The 17,687-nt window shown below is 35.4% G+C and overlaps 1 protein-coding gene across 5 annotated transcripts in view; it reads right to left on the reverse strand.

The window, feature by feature from the left end:
* SNTG1 (syntrophin gamma 1) overlaps positions 1–17,687 on the reverse strand; it is a 343,517-nt gene that overhangs the window by 125,786 nt on the left and 200,044 nt on the right. For 2 of the 5 annotated variants that reach the window (XM_027674095.1, XM_027674087.1), the window contains exons 5-8: positions 17,109–17,166; positions 12,033–12,076; positions 11,885–11,926; positions 4,959–5,105 (exon numbers count right to left, since the gene is read on the reverse strand). In XM_027674095.1, coding sequence (XP_027529896.1) covers positions 4,959–5,105; positions 11,885–11,926; positions 12,033–12,076; positions 17,109–17,166 — 291 coding nt within the window. The remainder of the gene's footprint in view (positions 1–4,958; positions 5,106–11,884; positions 11,927–12,032; positions 12,077–17,108; positions 17,167–17,687) is intronic. The other 3 variants (XM_027674105.1, XM_027674115.1, XM_027674125.1) reach the window with 3 other exon arrangements.

Consider the following 17,687-nt stretch of genomic DNA (forward strand, 5'->3'; position numbering starts at 1 on the left):
CAAAGGAGCCAGATTTTATTTGAGATCAATTTAAAAGGCATTGTCCAAATCAAATATTGACCAAAGCTGCTTTGGAAGAAATATGTGAACCCCTTAATAAAAAAACTCCTATAAAAATGGAAGAAGCATTTACAGCACTTTTATAATAGCATCTACTGATTTCTCCACAGTTTTTCCAAAAGTTTGCAGAGCAGCCTGTGTGCACTGGAGAGTACAGCCGGATGAATGATCTACAATTGTTCAATCTACAGAGGATTTCTTATTGAAGACACAAGGTTTTTCTATTTCATAATAATCAGAAAGCAACTGTGATGGTAGTCTATGCTGAGATTGTATATGTGTGGGGGTTCTTCCTTTCAACTACATGTTATGGAGAATATTCAAAAAAAGCTGTCAACACCTGCAGCACCTGGAACACCTGCTAAGCAACCTCCAGAAGCTTTGAATATTTACCTTCAAGGGTCTATAAAAATTAAAATAGTTTTTATTCTAAGCAGGCCATATTTTAATACACAGATAATATGTAGAAATTCCTCCTACTCATCACATCTACACAATACCCTTGTGGAATTTATCTGTATGCAAATAGTACCATTTTACTGGGTTTTAGTCCAATATAATAGGATTTGGTAAGAATAATCCAGAACCATAATTTACTAATTCTCTGTAGGCTACCAATCCCTCATATTTCTATTCTCTAATAAGAATTTGCAAGAGCAAACGATCGACAAAACCATCTTTAAATGAAAGTAGAGAAATTTAATAAAACACATTCTCTTGGATTAAAAAAATTAAGATTAGTTACAATTATGTAATTAAATTTAATTACATTCATGCAATGTACCAACTAAATATTCCATCACAGATTTCTCCAACACATCTTTGAGCAAGTTTTTGATTATCATACAGTAATCTCCAAAAAAAGACAGCCTATACCGGAATGACACTTTCTGGTGATAAGAGCTGCCACAACCAATCTCTGTGCAGTATACAGGTCAGAGCTTCAGTCATGAAATTATTAACAAACTAAATGGGAAAACCAACACAACAGGTAATAATATCAATACCTCTTACTCAGAGTATTAAGATTCTGTTTGTGGCTCGCATGTGTTATGGAATACAGTGCATGATAAGGCAGTCATTATTCTAGAAAAAAATTATAGTGTATAGTGTATGACCCATCCAACAGTGTAAGAGAACACAACAGATTCCAGTAGATAATCATGAGCTGAATTGAAAAAAAATGCTGTATAAGGTCTCTCAAAACCAATAGCCATATATCAGCAATTAAGCAGGAAAACCTTAGAAGACGACCTAGTCACTTAGGACTCTCCATCCCCTATACAAAAGTCATATAAAATACTCAGTATAGAAAAAGGCTGAAGATGTTATCCATGTTACAAAAAGAAAAATAATCAGCTATTTTTAGAGAATAAAGCAAAATGTTCCATATTTATCTGCATGATTCCTAGAGTACCCAAGTACAATCGGAATAAAAGTCACTAGGAATAAAGGTCACCAGAAACCTTTTTATTAATGGATATGCATTTTTCTTTTGTTGGAAGACATTATGCTAAAGCAAAAAAGCCTCAGACAGAAGCTTTCCAATAATATTTTTTTTGGGGGGGGTGGGTTTTAAGTAAGGGTAAAAATCAAAGCAAAGTAGAAAGTGGAAATGTTTTTTCTAGTAAGCTGTAACAGAAACTGGACAATAACTTGGCATTAATGTCACCAAATTTTGCAGGTAATGTGTGCTCCTCAATAGGAGGAAATAATTTTAATCAAATTATTCAATCAAATTATTCATCGAATTATTCATAAGGATTTGGAGTTCTTTCTTTTCATAGTTGATCATATTGCACTTCTTTTTTTTTTTCCTCATTGAATGGACCATTGAATGGTCCAACTTTTCTAGCCATGATTATTAACAAAACAATGAAGCTGCTTGTTAATTATTAAATATATAAGAATCTCCTGCTCCTTCAGTTGAACTGTTCCCACAATTCCAATTTACCAGAAAAAAAGTCCTCTCATGCCTGAATTCTATGGGAAATTTCTAAGACTAAACACTAAACAAGTACTTTTTAATTTGTGAAAGGATCATTAGTAATATTCAAAATGCACACACATTACTTAACTACATAATATGCCAGTTATTGGTCCTATTCCTAATGCTTGAAGGTGAAAGTCATCCTATTGACACAGCATTTTGAAGTACAGTCTTAAATTTTAAAATCTTTTATGAACAAAGATATGTCTAAGATTTTTGAAAACAGGGCTTGAATATTATTTTTGACTTCACAGAGCTTCAGTCCTGGGGGAAAAAAAAAAAAGATCGTTCACAGAACAAAGGTTTGTTCACACTAATCCCATTGCAAGGCTAGGGTCAAACACACAGCTAGTGGCAAATTTCACATTTACATATTCAATATAAAATTTGCTGTTGGCAAATATGACCGTAGCAGTTAGTTTCCATGAATAGTCACACTAATCAAGCACAAGCCTATAAATGCTCATGAAAAATGAATAAAAAAAGGTCTTAAAGAGTTTGAAATCAAATTTTAATTCTAAATTTGAATAAATATTATTGTACAAGCCTAGTCCTATTTGTTCAGTTATTAATGTTATCAACATCAATATGACATAAAAATAATTCTTGGGCAAATTTGTATTTGAAGTGATGTTTTAGATCAATATATGTGGTTAATTCTGCTAAGCTTCTTGGCGGCTCAGGATCTAATGTCTGAGAAAGATAATTTAGTATTTCAGGAATTGTGCTCAGTGGTAAAAGTTCTCAGCAGAGAAAATGCATAAGAACATACCTTCACGCCATTTAATGCAATGGAAGCCTTTCTGCTGCAGAATAATTGTACTGTATCTAGCTGAAGTTGAAAAAATTAAAGACAATTACTTTGTTCTTCAAAAATGTTTGTAAAAAATAAAGATCCCAATTTAGTAAAATACGTAAATTCATAATTTAAGTCAAATACATACATATTTTGGTGAATAGGGACCCAGCATAACTATCTTGTAATTTGAAAATTTCACAAATAATATTACCTCAACATTTTTAGGATAACTTTCATCTGCATCTAAATTTTAAAGGTCTTGGCAAAAGTGAGTTTGGAGGTGCTCACACGGGATTTTAATTAACAAGAAGACATTTATAGATACTCTGGAAACAAAAGAGATTAGTATCTAATTCCAAGGAAGTAAAAAAGCTAATTTATATTTCAGCATATAAAAATCTGCTGAATTACAGGTTTAATCAGTTTATGGCATGAGTTCTTCACGACTTTCAAAATTAAGCATAGATCTGATATATTAACCAAAACTGATTAGGCTGCTTATCCCATTGCAACCCTTTTTTTATCTTTTCTTATTTTCCTAATTAAGCAATAACACCACAGAAGTGCATTCTTGCCAGAAGTTAATTACCATTTGAGACTATAAAATCTTACAACAATAATAATTGATAGACTATTATGTAAGAAGAATGTGTTTTCTGAAACAAAAATCTGCAACATCAAAGTAAAAACAGAATGCTTCGTAAAATTCTGTTACATTGCTGATAAGTGATTATGTCAGAATACCATAAATTAAAGGACAAACCACTAAAGGCCTCACTTTTAGAAAGTCCAGGGCCCTCAAACCTTAAAAGTTATAGTTTTACAATTTTCTCAGGGCTCCCATTTGCTATAAAAATTCAGAAAAATAAGAAAAACACTGTTGATGCTACATAACTCAATATCTAAGGAACATTATACAGAGACATGATTCAACAAAACATGCTCTCATTTAGTTAACACTTTCCTGTTGAGATTATTCCAGTAAAGGTTCCTATTAAGAAAAGCTGAAGTCATAGAAGTAAAAGTAAAAATTAAAAAGTCTCGGTATTGCCAAATTCCAACACTCAAAATGTTTTAATTGGAAAAAAATAATACTTTGTTTCACAGACTTGTTGTTGCCATTGTTGTGCAGGTGATTCATTTTACTCTAAAACCTCACACTGATTGATGTAAAGAGGCTGTATACAGTCTGTAAAACCTTGTAAACTTTCAGGGTGATAGATATTTAAACAAAATATTTATCTGCTAGCATTCATTATGGTAAACGCTAGCTCTCACCAATGTTTCTCCCTGAAATCCGGGATTCAGAAATAATACATTATGACCTGAAGTGCACGGGGGATTTTGAATATGTTTTGTATTTGATTTTCCATATAAATATGACTAAACAAAAGATGTCAAAATACCTGTAAGATGACTGAGAAATGATTAAGGTTTTGTGAAACATGCCTGTCTATCCATTTAATATGCAAATACATCATACTCAAAATAGTACAAGAAGGGAAGGTATTTCAGTATTATAAAAAATCTAGAAACATCCTCAGCAATTTCTACCGGAAGCCAACCTTAAAATATGGGAGATTTTGATGTAGAACATTGCCTTGAACTTTCCTTTTAATAGTCAGCATAATTAGAACTTTTTAAATGCTCCGAATCACTACTGGCTTGACAAGGACATGTGAAATGGAATAGAGCTATGTTCATTCTCTAGACCTCATCTAAAGATATATGTCATTATCCTGGTAATGCCAATTCAGTCTGAGCAGTGACTAGTTCCCATTTTCATCAGAAAAGTACTAACAGCACAAGGAAGCAATAACTGCTGCAGGTCCCTGCACAAAAATCTAGGGAACAGGTAACTACTGTAATTTTTAATGAAGTGTTTCTTCCCTCTGTAACCACACCTGCACCAATGTTCTTCTTGTGACCTGTGAACCTTTTACCACTGCAAGCTTTCTTACTGGCCACAACCTTGAAAAACAGCTAACAAGAAACAAGTAGTACCAAACTGAACTTGTATAAAGACACTGGTACTATCAGGGCAAAAGAAAAAATTATACATCTACAAATAGGCCCAGTGCTGACAAACAGATATCAAAACACCAGTACCATACTGTACCATACTAGTGGTTGAGAAGTATGGGATGGGCCATCTGGGAACCTCCATGTATCTGGCTGGAACAGGCCAACACTGGATACTATTGAAAAATTATATAGAGTCCATTCTCCTTTCCTCTTCCATCTCCACCGAACAAACTGTCAAAAGATAAAGACCCATTGTAGAGAAAAAAAAGAAGACCTAAAAATATGTACAGGTGTTAGATTATCCTTGGATTAAAAGTTTTTTCCTGGCACCCATTTGATTTTATTATAGCCAGAGCAATGACATTTGTGAAGAGTCAAATCAGGTATTGTAACTGCTGGAAAATTTTCAGAAGACTATGTGTGTGCACATTTGCACTTCTTTGAGCACACCTCTTATTTATGACTCTTCTGGCTAGCTAAATGAGTACACCTGCTCTATTTTATCCAGTGTGCTCTATTAGGTCCACATCAATCCATAAGAGATATGCAAGTTGCCTTTTAGAGGTGAACATTTCCTTTCAGTCTAAACTACATCGTTGTTACCTGTTTAAAGAAAATATAACTACTGGGAGTTGGACAGTATTTTCTAGTACTTATGGGTAAACGAAAATTTTTTAATATTAACCAGAGAAGATAATTTTCATACCCATAAGAGTTTTGATTTTTCCTACATGAAGTTGGAGTGTTTTGTGTATGTTTATTTCCTCTGCCCTTCGGAGGCTTTTGGTGCTCTCTGTGACATTCTTGTCTAGTTTCAATAGATTATTAAAGAGCAGTTGGTCCAAGTAAAAATAAAAACTCAAGCATCTAGCCAAAGTGGACTATGCTTTTTCAAATATAAGCCACACAGAAACAGATTAAAAATAATCGGGACTCTGGTGCTCTGCCAGAGACCCAGACTCGATTTCTTATCTTTTTAATTATTGTACACCATTACATCTATGCACAGCAAGGAAAAGGTTGAGTCCCTTTACCAAAGACAAATTGAGATATAGCTCCACAACTGGGAGATGCTGTGCAGAATGAAATATTTCAAAAAGCCTTCTGGAGCATAAAGCACAAACACGTACGAATAAACACGAAACATTTCTATTTACTTCATTAGGAAGCAGAGAAACCCAAGGCTTTACAACAAAATACCAATGTAAACAAGGTCACAAACAAAGCATATCTAATAGTACACACTTTAAATCTACTGCTCAACTGTTTCTTTTCTTTGCAGCTCAGGCTTCCAGCATTAATAAAGCTGCATGACAAAGGAGGAACCAAGGGCAGTTATTTGAGGAATGTTGCACCACAACTGGTGATTCAATCTTTCACTCTATCCCACTAAGCCCTAATGGATTTTTGCTTTGAGGACTGTAGCTACATAATAAGGAAGTAACAATATTAATCATGTAAACTCGGTATTAGTCATGACAGCATAATCTACTCCCTTCTATAAAAACTCAGCAGTATAGATGAGTAGTTTTAAAAGATGAAATCTTAATAAAATGACTAATATATCTACAGGTATCTTGAGAAAAAAGGAATGAAAACATTAATTAGGAAGACTAGCAATACATTAATGTATTTTAAAAGTCTAACATTGTAGTGGTTGAATAAATTCAAGTTTTTACAGAGTTTGGCACAAAAAAAAATTATTTAAACACTAAAAAACTATAGCTAAAACCAGATTAGAAAAGCAGCCTAATACATGTTAAGAATACTGTTCTAGGATATATCCAAATTCAAGGAATTTCCACTACACAGGAAAAAACAGTAGACTATTTGCAGGTTCTTTTCCACTTGATTGGCACTTATTTCAAATTGATGCTGAAATATTAAACAGATTATTATTAGCTCAAATTTCATGAACAATAAGGATGTTCAATAACAGATATTTTCATTAATTACACCAGGGCACCAGGGTGTAATGTCACTAAGGTGACATAATTTTTTTTTTTTAATCACTCAAGTCTCAAATAGAAAGCTGTATGGAAAGAGTAAAAATATTGGATTACATTTCACTTTTAAATTCAGAAGTTAAAAACTTCAGATTGATTATGGTCTTCTCTCAGAAGCACCGACTATGCAGCTTCAATATTTAGTCGCCATTCAGTCTAGAGGGGAAAGGATTAAATGGCTGTGCTGTGAGTTATACAGTACAGGATCTCTGCAGCATGAGAAGGTGGTAATCTGTGTTTGCAGGTTGCTGTAACCACTGTCATCAAACTGCGAAATATTAACGCAGAGATCCCTTTCTATAACAGATTCAGAGAGCTTCATATAATTCAGAGAGCTAAACCTGGTAACAGTCTAGGCCTTTGTTTCACAGTTAAGGAAACAAAGATAACAAAAACATAATTTACCAAAAGACACTTCTGTGAAGTCAATATGGAGTGAGATTTAAGATCATTTGGTTTCCAGTCCTGTCTTAAAAATACAATATGCTCATTCTGCTTAAAAACACTTAGAAAAACATTGCCAAAACTATTCATAATGTGTTTTAAAAATCAGTTTGAATGAAACTACAGTTTTAAAACAGAAAAGTCAGAGTAGGAGTTTCATTAGCTGCAGACAATCTGCAGACATTAGTTGCTGTTAAGCAACTACAATCCCTATACTGCCAGATTCACATAGCATATATGACTCATGGAGGGCTAGCACAGTTACATCCCCGCTGTGAATGCAGAGAAAAAGGGGAAGCAAAAGACACAATGCAGTGCACATGACATCTCATGTAAGGTCATTCTGCTGGAAAAAAAGATGTCTTGTGCAAAATGCAACCAATGGCTGAATTGAAACATGGTGCTATATACTGCAGGTAGCTCGACATAAAATACACCAAAGCCTGAATATACCTACCTACCACTACATGAACTTTTCCTGTTATAATTAAAGGAATGCCTGAATGTCACATTAACTGACAGATGCAGGCTATCATTTTCCATTAGAAACATTCCCTGAATTGTCCCCAAATGCAAGAAATAAGAAATTACTTCATATCCCTAGCCATTTAATTCCTTTCATTTCCTAAGAGAAAAAAATAGATGCTAAGATCGAAAGAGATATGTAATGATAGATGTTGGTACTACCTGAGATGTAGTAGATTGATTAAGAACAGAGACATAATCTCAAACATATCAGACTTCATTTGACTGAAATTCCTCCTTCTCCATGGACTTTAGATGATTTGGTGCACTATAACCCTGGAAACAGTAAGAGCAGTAGATCCAACACAAGGTTTTTGGTAGTATGTAAATGAATTGACTCATACTTTCCTACTCTGAACCACTCAGTATTATCACAAGGGAAGTAGTTCACAGTGCGTCCTCTCTCTCTTTCCCAAAATCTTGTCTATTGTTAGTGGTGTAGTGGCTAGATCTAGAACGACCAGAAATGTCCACATAACAGCATTATGTTGGTGCTTGCCTACCTATCTTTATGTCTGGACAGTAAATGGATGGAAAATTTAGACATACATTAGTTTCCAGACTACAAATAAATTAGTTTCCAGCCTCAAGAATAATTATATCCATTATGAGCCCCTAAAAGACTAGGTGTATGGATTAACATGCTATGTATTTTTGGACCTTATTACTTAGATAGAAGCCTAAATTCTTAGATGTGTTTTTGAATAAACCTAATTTCAGCCTTTAAAGAGTCTTGTTGTAAAATGTAAAGGAAAGTTTACTGGAAAAAGAATAATTAATAAATCCAGAGAGGAAAGAGCACAAAGTCATGTATTTTAACAGATAAAATGGACTTTCCTAACCTCCACATTCAAGTTCATACTGCGTTTTTTGGACTAAAACTGCCCGTGTGATGCTGAGAGATATTTTTTAAGAGAATTTTGATTTTATTTTTGCCCTGCAACCTCCTCCCATGCTGATACTTCACCACAAAGAGCATGTATTTACCTTACCATAGGAGAGCACTAAGACTTAAGCAACGTTATGTTGCACTCAGATGGGAGTATTTACAACCCAAGACAAACAACAAGCTGACAGTCTTTGATAGAAACTAATGTGCTTTCATGGTGTGAAAAATATTTTCACCTTCTACAAGCAGAAAACTAGGCTCAAGATTAAGTGATCCACCTAAAGCTAAAAAAAAATAAAAAATCAAAAAGGAGCCATGTAAAGGCTTCCAGTAAGGTACACTAAGAACTGACTAAACCTACCTATCTAGTCTTATGAGAGTAGTCTATCAGTCTGTCTATCTATCATTTGTATCAAAAGTAATCAAAGACAATAAAGACAACAGAATGTCCACAAGCATTAACTAAGTTCACTAAATACTGGGGAAAGATTCTCTCTGAAAGAAAAATGCCATGAATTTGATTAAACTACCTAGTTTTTAAATTCAAATAATTTTATATACATAGTATGGTTATCAGGAAAGCACGGTGAAATACCAGGGCCAACTAAGCATCATTGTAATACAATAGTCTACAGTGACTATGCCACAGGTTTTCCATTGCAGAGCTATGCTTAAAAAGTTTTCACAAGTACCGAGAAGTTTTCCATCTAGAAAAAGAATGAAAACTCATTGGATTCACATTGCAAATACAAGTCTGAGTTTTCTATAGGCATCTTCAGCATGACACACCGAAAAAAATTCCACACTGGTTTACACTGACTTTATGCTAAAACATTAGGGCAAGCCAAACACTAACATATCCTTACCTAATATTGTACCTGATAAGTCTTAATTAGTTATTGAAAAAATCAGAAAGAAACAAAGCTCTGAGTTCATGTGTCTTGCAGAGCCATTTCAAAAGTACTCAGATGCAATAAGGATTGAAAATTAAGTTTCAACTCCCGTTTGACTCCCTACTGTGAGCAACTATGCCCCACACACTTCCTATTTTCTCTTGTGATTAGAGGTACAGATTCTGTATTGGAGGAAGACCCTGCAAGCCAGAAGTGCTAAAACAACTCAAACTGCAAAGGGCATGCTGTAGAAAAACCCTACCTATACTCCTGCTGGTGCACTAGTTGATGTACTCATTCTCTACAAAGTGCTATACCTAAACACACAGGTTACTGCATGATGCATAACCACGTATATCACTGCTATAGCAGGCTTCACAACAAATTTGCTCCACAAATATATCATATGACATTGAACATTTCTAAAAAAAATAGATTATCAGAGTTATTTTACTTTGGCTTTTTTATTTATATTATATATTTATAACTCCTATGCATATTTTAGTTTATAAAATGTCATATGGAAGTTTTATACTATTTAAAAATTGCTCAATACTTACTATTAATTATTAAAAATTATTATTGGTTAGAATAAGGATTTAATTTAAAATTTATCTACTTCTTAAAACTTCTAAACCACTTGTAAATATACAAATGCACATGTGAAACTATTAAGATACCCTTTATTTATTCATAGAGAATTATCTACAAGGAGTTTGAGAAGAGATTATGTTGGATAAATGAGGTATAAATTAAAATCTAACATGATGACACTTGCTACTCTATGTCAATCCCCCCTTTTGGCTTTTCCAAACTCTCTTTTCTTTCCAAAAATGTATTTAAACCTTATCATAAATACCCAACATATTTATCACAGAGTCACAGAATATGATGAGTTGGAAGGGGTCCACAAGGATCACTGAGAATTTTGATTGTTAAGAGATTGTCTCAGCAAACAAAAAATAAAATCATGGTGTTCTTACCAGTTTTCAATATGCATTTGAGTGTTCAAGGCTACACTTTCAGTAGTATCTTTTTCTTGTGTCTTGTAATTTCAACAACCTATTTAAATCCCATTGAGAGATTTGCCATATTAATGCATATTAAACAAACAAGCTGCAGTAAACTTATATTTAAAATCTGATCACTATTGCACAGGAAAAACTTAATGTGAATATAAATACGACTATTAGCCAGTACATACAGAAGGGGGTGTGATGAAGGCTCTGAAGAAGGAAGCACGATTTGTAGTACAGATTTATAAAAGGAAATAAGTGTGCAAAAGCACCCTGAAGAATAGTGCAGTGATCTAATCTTTCAGCCTACACTAACTTGTTTATCAGAACTTCATCTTTATTAACTCTTGCTTTCCAAACTCAAACAGCGTATGTTCAATGAACTGGTATGTAGCAGAATGCTGTATGAAACAGAGTGTCCTTGAATTGGCAAAGTAAGCTTTAGAAAGATAACCTCTCAAACATAACATTACCACATTATCTTAAAAATTAAGACACAAATTCTGTGGAGCTACACAGGATTTCAAGGTAATTTCTTTGGTAATCTACTTTCTGGTATTATTTTCTGAAATATAGGGTTTCCTCATTCTGAAAGTACTTAACAAGAGTCAAAAAGTCAAGTATAACAGAAGCACATGATACGTTTAGCAAAGGTGACTTACCAATGGAACCAGCCTACTAAAGACCTCCCAAATACACATGGCTTCTCTAGAAGAAATCTTCTTAATACCCTGTTATTTTAAACCCTTATTGATAACAGCTTAACTGAATGAGGACAGCATCCCTTATAACTAAAAGCCAGAGAACTAAAGGCAGATGAATAGTTTTGTTTAATTTTTAAAATAGGATTAAAACCAACCAAACAACAAATCTCCAACACAGTGCAAATTACAGCTTTTGAAATTAAAATGACCTCACACAGCCAGAAAGGTGTAGCACTGCTGAAATTTAACCACTATAAGCCAGAAGAAGAAATGCTGGAATATATGCAACTCAAATCTTCATAATAAAGCAATCACCTTTAATTTAGCAAAGCCTATCTGAGAAGAGCAATTACACAAAATTAGGAAGAAGAGATTGCACTACAAACTTTGTTGTTTGTCATGTTAGAAGGTACAGTCATATTTGTTTACGAGGCACATTAACTCAAGTGATACCACCACACTGCTATCAGGGTACACTATCATCTCAGTAACTATGAACGACAAAAAATAGACTAAAAAACAGAAACGCTCACCACTTCTTCATGCCTGCATTTTCTCACATTAATTCCATTAATCTGTTATTAAAAAGATAAAGAGAAGACTTACTCTACATTTCATAAGTATAGAATTCATATCACATTTCTTGAAAAATAAAACAAAATAATTTGCAATTTTACTCACCTGTAGAATTGCATCTCCTATAAAGAGTAAACCTGAAAGTTCAGCTGAAAACAGAAAGCATATTTTTCACTCATTTTGTACAAAACATCTTACATTTTGTGTACATGAATTCTAATTTAATGTTTTTACATAATCTTTTTAAAGTTAAAACAAAAACCTAATAAAGAACCAAACAAAAAATAAATTATTTGCATTTTCTTTTTTAAACTCAAAATACTGGCATTTCAGTATTATAATAAAAGAGTCTATCCAGAATAAGCACAAGACTATGAAACAGTCCATCAGTCACTTGTACCCTCAGGCCATTGTAGTGAGGTATGGTATACTATTCTGAATAGAAAATGACTACAGGACTAGGTCTTATTTGCCTGTGAGAAATAATTTCTAACAAACTGAAAAAAAGCAACATGGAGACTCCAGAGCTACCTATGAATGACTAATTTAAATTGTAAGCTTTTAGCAAAGATAGATCCTTTAGATCCTGCATCTTTGATAAACTCTATAAATAACATGGAGTATTCATTTTGAACAACATTTTACATGCTGAAGAGCTAGAAAATCAGTATATTGTGCAAAATCAACAGCCAAACTGAATTTGATTTTTAAAACAAAACTGTATCACAAAGACATTTACAAAATCTACAGTTGCAATTTTTAAATATTGTGTTGTGATACAACTATACTTTGTAAGCATACCAGAAGTATAACAAACATTATTTAGGTGTCTATAAAGAAATTAATAATTCCTAACATGGGAACTAAGGAATGTTAACAGATTATATGTGATTATTTATCTATAGTATTGCATATCATTCCAGAAGATACTGTCTGGGAAAGACTAGAATTGGGCTTGATCCAAAAACTTTACTTATTTTCATGAGGGCAGAAGAGGTGGAGGGGTGGTGCTATATGTAATAGAATGGATAAAATGTATAGAGTTCACAGCTGGCAATGGCACAGTTGGGACCCTCTGGGTAAGAACCAGAGGGCAAAAAAATAATGAGGATGTCACTGTGGGAGTCTGCTATAGAACTCCCAGCCAGGACAATGACACCAGCGATTGTTCTTTGAGGAACTAAGGGACACTTCAAAGTCAACTGCCCTTGTTCTTATGGAGGACTTCAACTTGCTAGAAATTAACTGGGAGCATCACACAGTTGGTTCAACCCAGGCCAGAAGATTCCTAAAAAACCTGGATGACAACTCTATGGAACAGATCCTAAAGGAACCGACTTGGAAAGGTGCCCTCCTTGATCTGCTGCTTGTCAACAGAGTGGATCTCATGAGCAAAGTGGAGACTGGTGGCCATTTGGCCACAGTGACAGGAGGAAAAGTGCCGGCAAAACCTAATCTCTGGGCACGAGGAGAGCAGACTTCTGGCTGCTCAGAGAATTAGTAAGTAAGGTCCCCTGAGGAAAAGTTTTGCAGGTGCTGGGGTCCATCAGCGCTGGTCACTTTTCAAACATCACATCCTAAGGATGGTGAAGAGGCAACTCTGAAATGTCAGAAGTCAAGCAAGTAAGGCAGAAGGCCAGCTTTGCTGAACAGGGATTTTTTTTCTTGGAAAAGGGCCAAAAAGGGAAGGTTGTATGCCCAGCAGAAGCAAGGTCAAGTGACATGGGAAGAATTCAGGGATGCTGCTTGCTGCCATAGGGAGAAAATTCATGTGGCCAAAGCTCAGCTGGAGTTGAAGCTGCCAGAAATGTGGGGGACTATTAAGTTTTTTCAAATATATTAATGGCAATAGGCAGTACAGAAATATCACTGGCCTATTACAGGATGAGAATGGTCACCTCACAAACAGGGAGAGAGACAAGGCAGAGTGTTTAACACTTTCTTCTCCTCTGTCTTCAGATGACAGACCAAGGGCGTCCCAGTGTCCTGAGCTGGAGGACCATGACTACGAGAATGATCTACTTCCAGTCAACCCTGAAATTGTGCAGGATCTGTTGCTTCAGCTGGATCCCCACAAATCTATGGGGCCTGATGGAATTCATCCAAGAATCCTCAAGGAGCTGTTGATGTCATCGTGCAACCTCTCTCAATGATTTTTGAGCAATCTTGGGATTCTGGAAGCTGGTGAATGTTGTCCTGATCTTCAAGAAGAGGAAGAAGGATGACCCTGGAAATTATAGGCCTGTCAGTCTCTCTTCAGTGCCTGGTAAAATTATGGAGAAGATTATTCTGGGAGATGTAGAAAAACACTTGAAAGACAACGCAGTCATTGGTCACAGCCAGCACAGTTTCATGAGAGGGAAGTCCTGCTTAATCAAACCTGACTTCCTTTTATGACAAGGTAACCCACCCAGTTGACCAAGGAAAGCCAGTTGATATAATATTTTTGGATTTCAGTAAAGCTTTTAATACTGTCTCTCACAGAAACCTTCTGGACAAAATGTCCAGCTAAACACAAAATATCCAAATAAACCCATCATGGAGCAGGTGAGCAATTGGCTCATAGGACAGGCACAGAGGGTAAGAGAGAATGGGGTAACTTCAGACTGATGACCTGTCACTAGTGGGGTTTCACACGGCCCCATATTAGGCCTTGTGCTCTTCAACATCTTCATAAATGACTTGGAGGAAGGACTGGAAGGGATACTCAGCAAGTTTGCAGATGACACAAAACTGGGAGGAGCTGTTGATTCTCTTGAAGGCAGGGAGGCCCTGCAGAGAGACCTCAACAAACTAGAAGAGGCCTCACCTTGAATATTGTGTGCAGTTTAGGACACCACAATATAAAAGGAATATAAAGCTATTAGAGAGTGTCCAAAGGAGGGCAATGAAGATCATGAAGGGTCTTGAGGGGAAGCCGCATGAGGAGCAGCTGAGGTCACTTGCTCTGTTCAGCCTGGAAAAGATTAGGCTGAGGGGAGACCTCATGGCAATCTACAACTTCCTCTTGAGGATTAGAGAAGGGGCAGACACTGATCTCTTCATTCTCTGATGACCAGTGACAAAACCTGAGAAAACGGCCTGAAGTTGTGTCAGGGGAGTTTAGGCTGGATATTAGAAAGAGGTTCTTAACCTAGAAGGTGGTTGGGCATTGGAACAGGCTCCCCAGGGAAGTGGTCACAGCATCAAACCTGACAGAGTTCAAGAAGCATTTGGACAAGATTCTCAGGCACATGGTGGGACTGTTGGGGATGTTTCTGTGCAGGGCTAAGAGTTGGAGCCAATGATCCTTTTGGGTCCCTTTCAACTTGGCATGTTCTGTGATTCTGAGTTGTAAAACTAGAACCAATACTGACACGAATTATGATACTCAAGTCTGTGTTTGAAGGATGCTCAAAGTACTGTAGAATAGACATTCTGATTTATTCTTTTTTTTTTTTCAATAAATACATATCTCAATATTCTTAATCAGACATTGGGCTTGCATTTGCTAACATTTCATATATGAGACCTAATGTGCTAGCCTAAGCACCTTATGTACATCACTGGTTTTAAGAATTGCATAAAATGTCAGATTTTTGTTTAGAGGTCCAAAGAAAGAGCTGAAAGCAACTGGGAGGAGGGAAGAGCCAAGCCTGCAAAGCTTTGAGGTATAGGCTTTGGGTCAAACAGCATTTTCTGTATCAAAGTTCCCTAGTACACTTTCCACATCACAAGACAGTCTCCTGCACCAGAGATGTCCCTCAAAACTAGCTCTCTGAAAATCAGCAGTATTTTTATTGAAAGGAGTAATAAAGATTATATCTCAGCTAGGTATTGAGGCTAGAAATAATGCATCAGCTACTGCAGCAAAAAACCACAAAAATAAAACTGCATTTCTGTGTGCTCAATTAAACTTAGTCTATCTTGTTTATATTTTCTGAAGTGCTTAATAGCATTTTAATAGCCACCATAGGTAATATATGCCACATTTTTATATATTATCTACTTATATGTATACTGAAAAGAATGTAGTCACAAGTATAACTTAAAGTAAACCTTATTGCCTTCCTTAGAGGCTCATTCCATCCTATCCCATAGCCTCCCTACATGCAACTTTCACACCTGCCTTTCAGAATTGGCTTTCAGTTCTCAATACACTGATTCTTCCATGCCTCCCTTTATCTGTGTGGATGAATATGTGATTTTCCTAATGCTGGCACATTTTAATTGTGGGGAAGCAACATCCCAGAATTATTGCATTACAGATGGAGGGAAACGCTTCCGAGTTTACATTTCTGACTTACACAAATATACACAAATACACACAAACATGTCATGTCATGGCTAGGCTTCGTGAACGACGATTTGGGAAGGGCTCTACCCACGTTTGTTGCAAGCGTGTTGGTGGCTAAAAAGGCCAATACGAGATAGAACACAAACATGACAGAGATATTAAATACACCATATTAGTACTGATTCACAACCTTCCTCTCTCATAACTTGAGCACATCTTGAACTGGTTAACTATTACCCATGTTCCTAGTCCATATATCATCCCAATAATTTCAAAACATTGCCAGTTAAAAATACTACAGAGATTCAGCACCAGCTCTGTTTGTATTAAAAGTAATTATGGTTAAGACTTTATGCAGTACCAGTTTTGCTACATATGAGTGGCTGCAAAGGCTTACACAACTCAGCATTATTTCTATTGCTGAAATAACAAAAGGGTATTATCAAGGTTCTGCCATTAGCCACCCCTGTTCCAATACTACCCTACCAACCAGTTTAAAAAGTCATGCATTCTCCTCTCATGTTACCATGATTTAATAGCCAAACATTTGATCTTCTTCAGCTTCCTGAATATAACTACTGGAAATGAAGGCCACAAAATCATTACTTTTTGTTAAATTTTTTAAACATCTCCATTCTATAAATACCTCCCTGTTTCTCTCCTTAAAAATAATGCTTTATAAGAACCTGTTTAAAAAAAAAAAGTTGAATACTTTACAGAATATTCCAAATATTAATTCTATACTTTTTCAGAGAAAGATTCTGAGGAAGAGAGAAATCATAAAGATATGAAAGAGAAAGGGTACAACAATAGCGTACATTTAACACTGACTGAAGAATCTCAAAACTCAATACACCTTGCTTTAACAGGCACATCAAAACATAGTGTACTAAGCTGATACCCACCTCTTTGTTCTTTGGAAATCTTAGAAATGACCACTGGAATATTATGTTCAGCTCCACCCTGAAAACAGAATAAATTACAATCTTGTCAGTCACTAAAAATATCTTTTTGCTTAAAATTATATTTTGCTCTTTTTAGAGAGATCGAGATTCTGCATTTCCTTTTCTTTTAATGAATATTTGATTGTGAATAATTCCTTATTGCCTCTGATAAAGACATTTTTGGTTGCCATCATTAACTCAGGAAATGAATTCAAACCCTACAAGACCCGAAGAAAAAGGACATCAGTTTATCTGAATTCTTGAAAGCTTAGTGTATGAAATCGTGTCCTGCAAAAGCAGAATGGCCATGCCCCTACAATGGCAACCATGCTGCGACCACTTAGTTTTCATGCTGGCAAGAAACAGGTAAACAAAAGCACAAGAAAGAAGGTTTAGACTTTTCATCTCAAAAGCGGCCTTTATTTGTTTCCATTTCTATACACAAGCACAAAGAATGAAGGAAGCAGTGACATAAGTAACAAGGAACAGAAAAAGAAACATTAAGAGAAGGAACAGTAGGTGTTCAATAAATGGGGAGAA

Source organism: Neopelma chrysocephalum, unplaced genomic scaffold (genome assembly GCF_003984885.1).
Source record: "Neopelma chrysocephalum unplaced genomic scaffold, ASM398488v2 Primary Assembly neopelma1_22, whole genome shotgun sequence".
In the NCBI taxonomy this organism is placed as follows: Eukaryota; Metazoa; Chordata; class Aves; order Passeriformes; family Pipridae; genus Neopelma; species Neopelma chrysocephalum.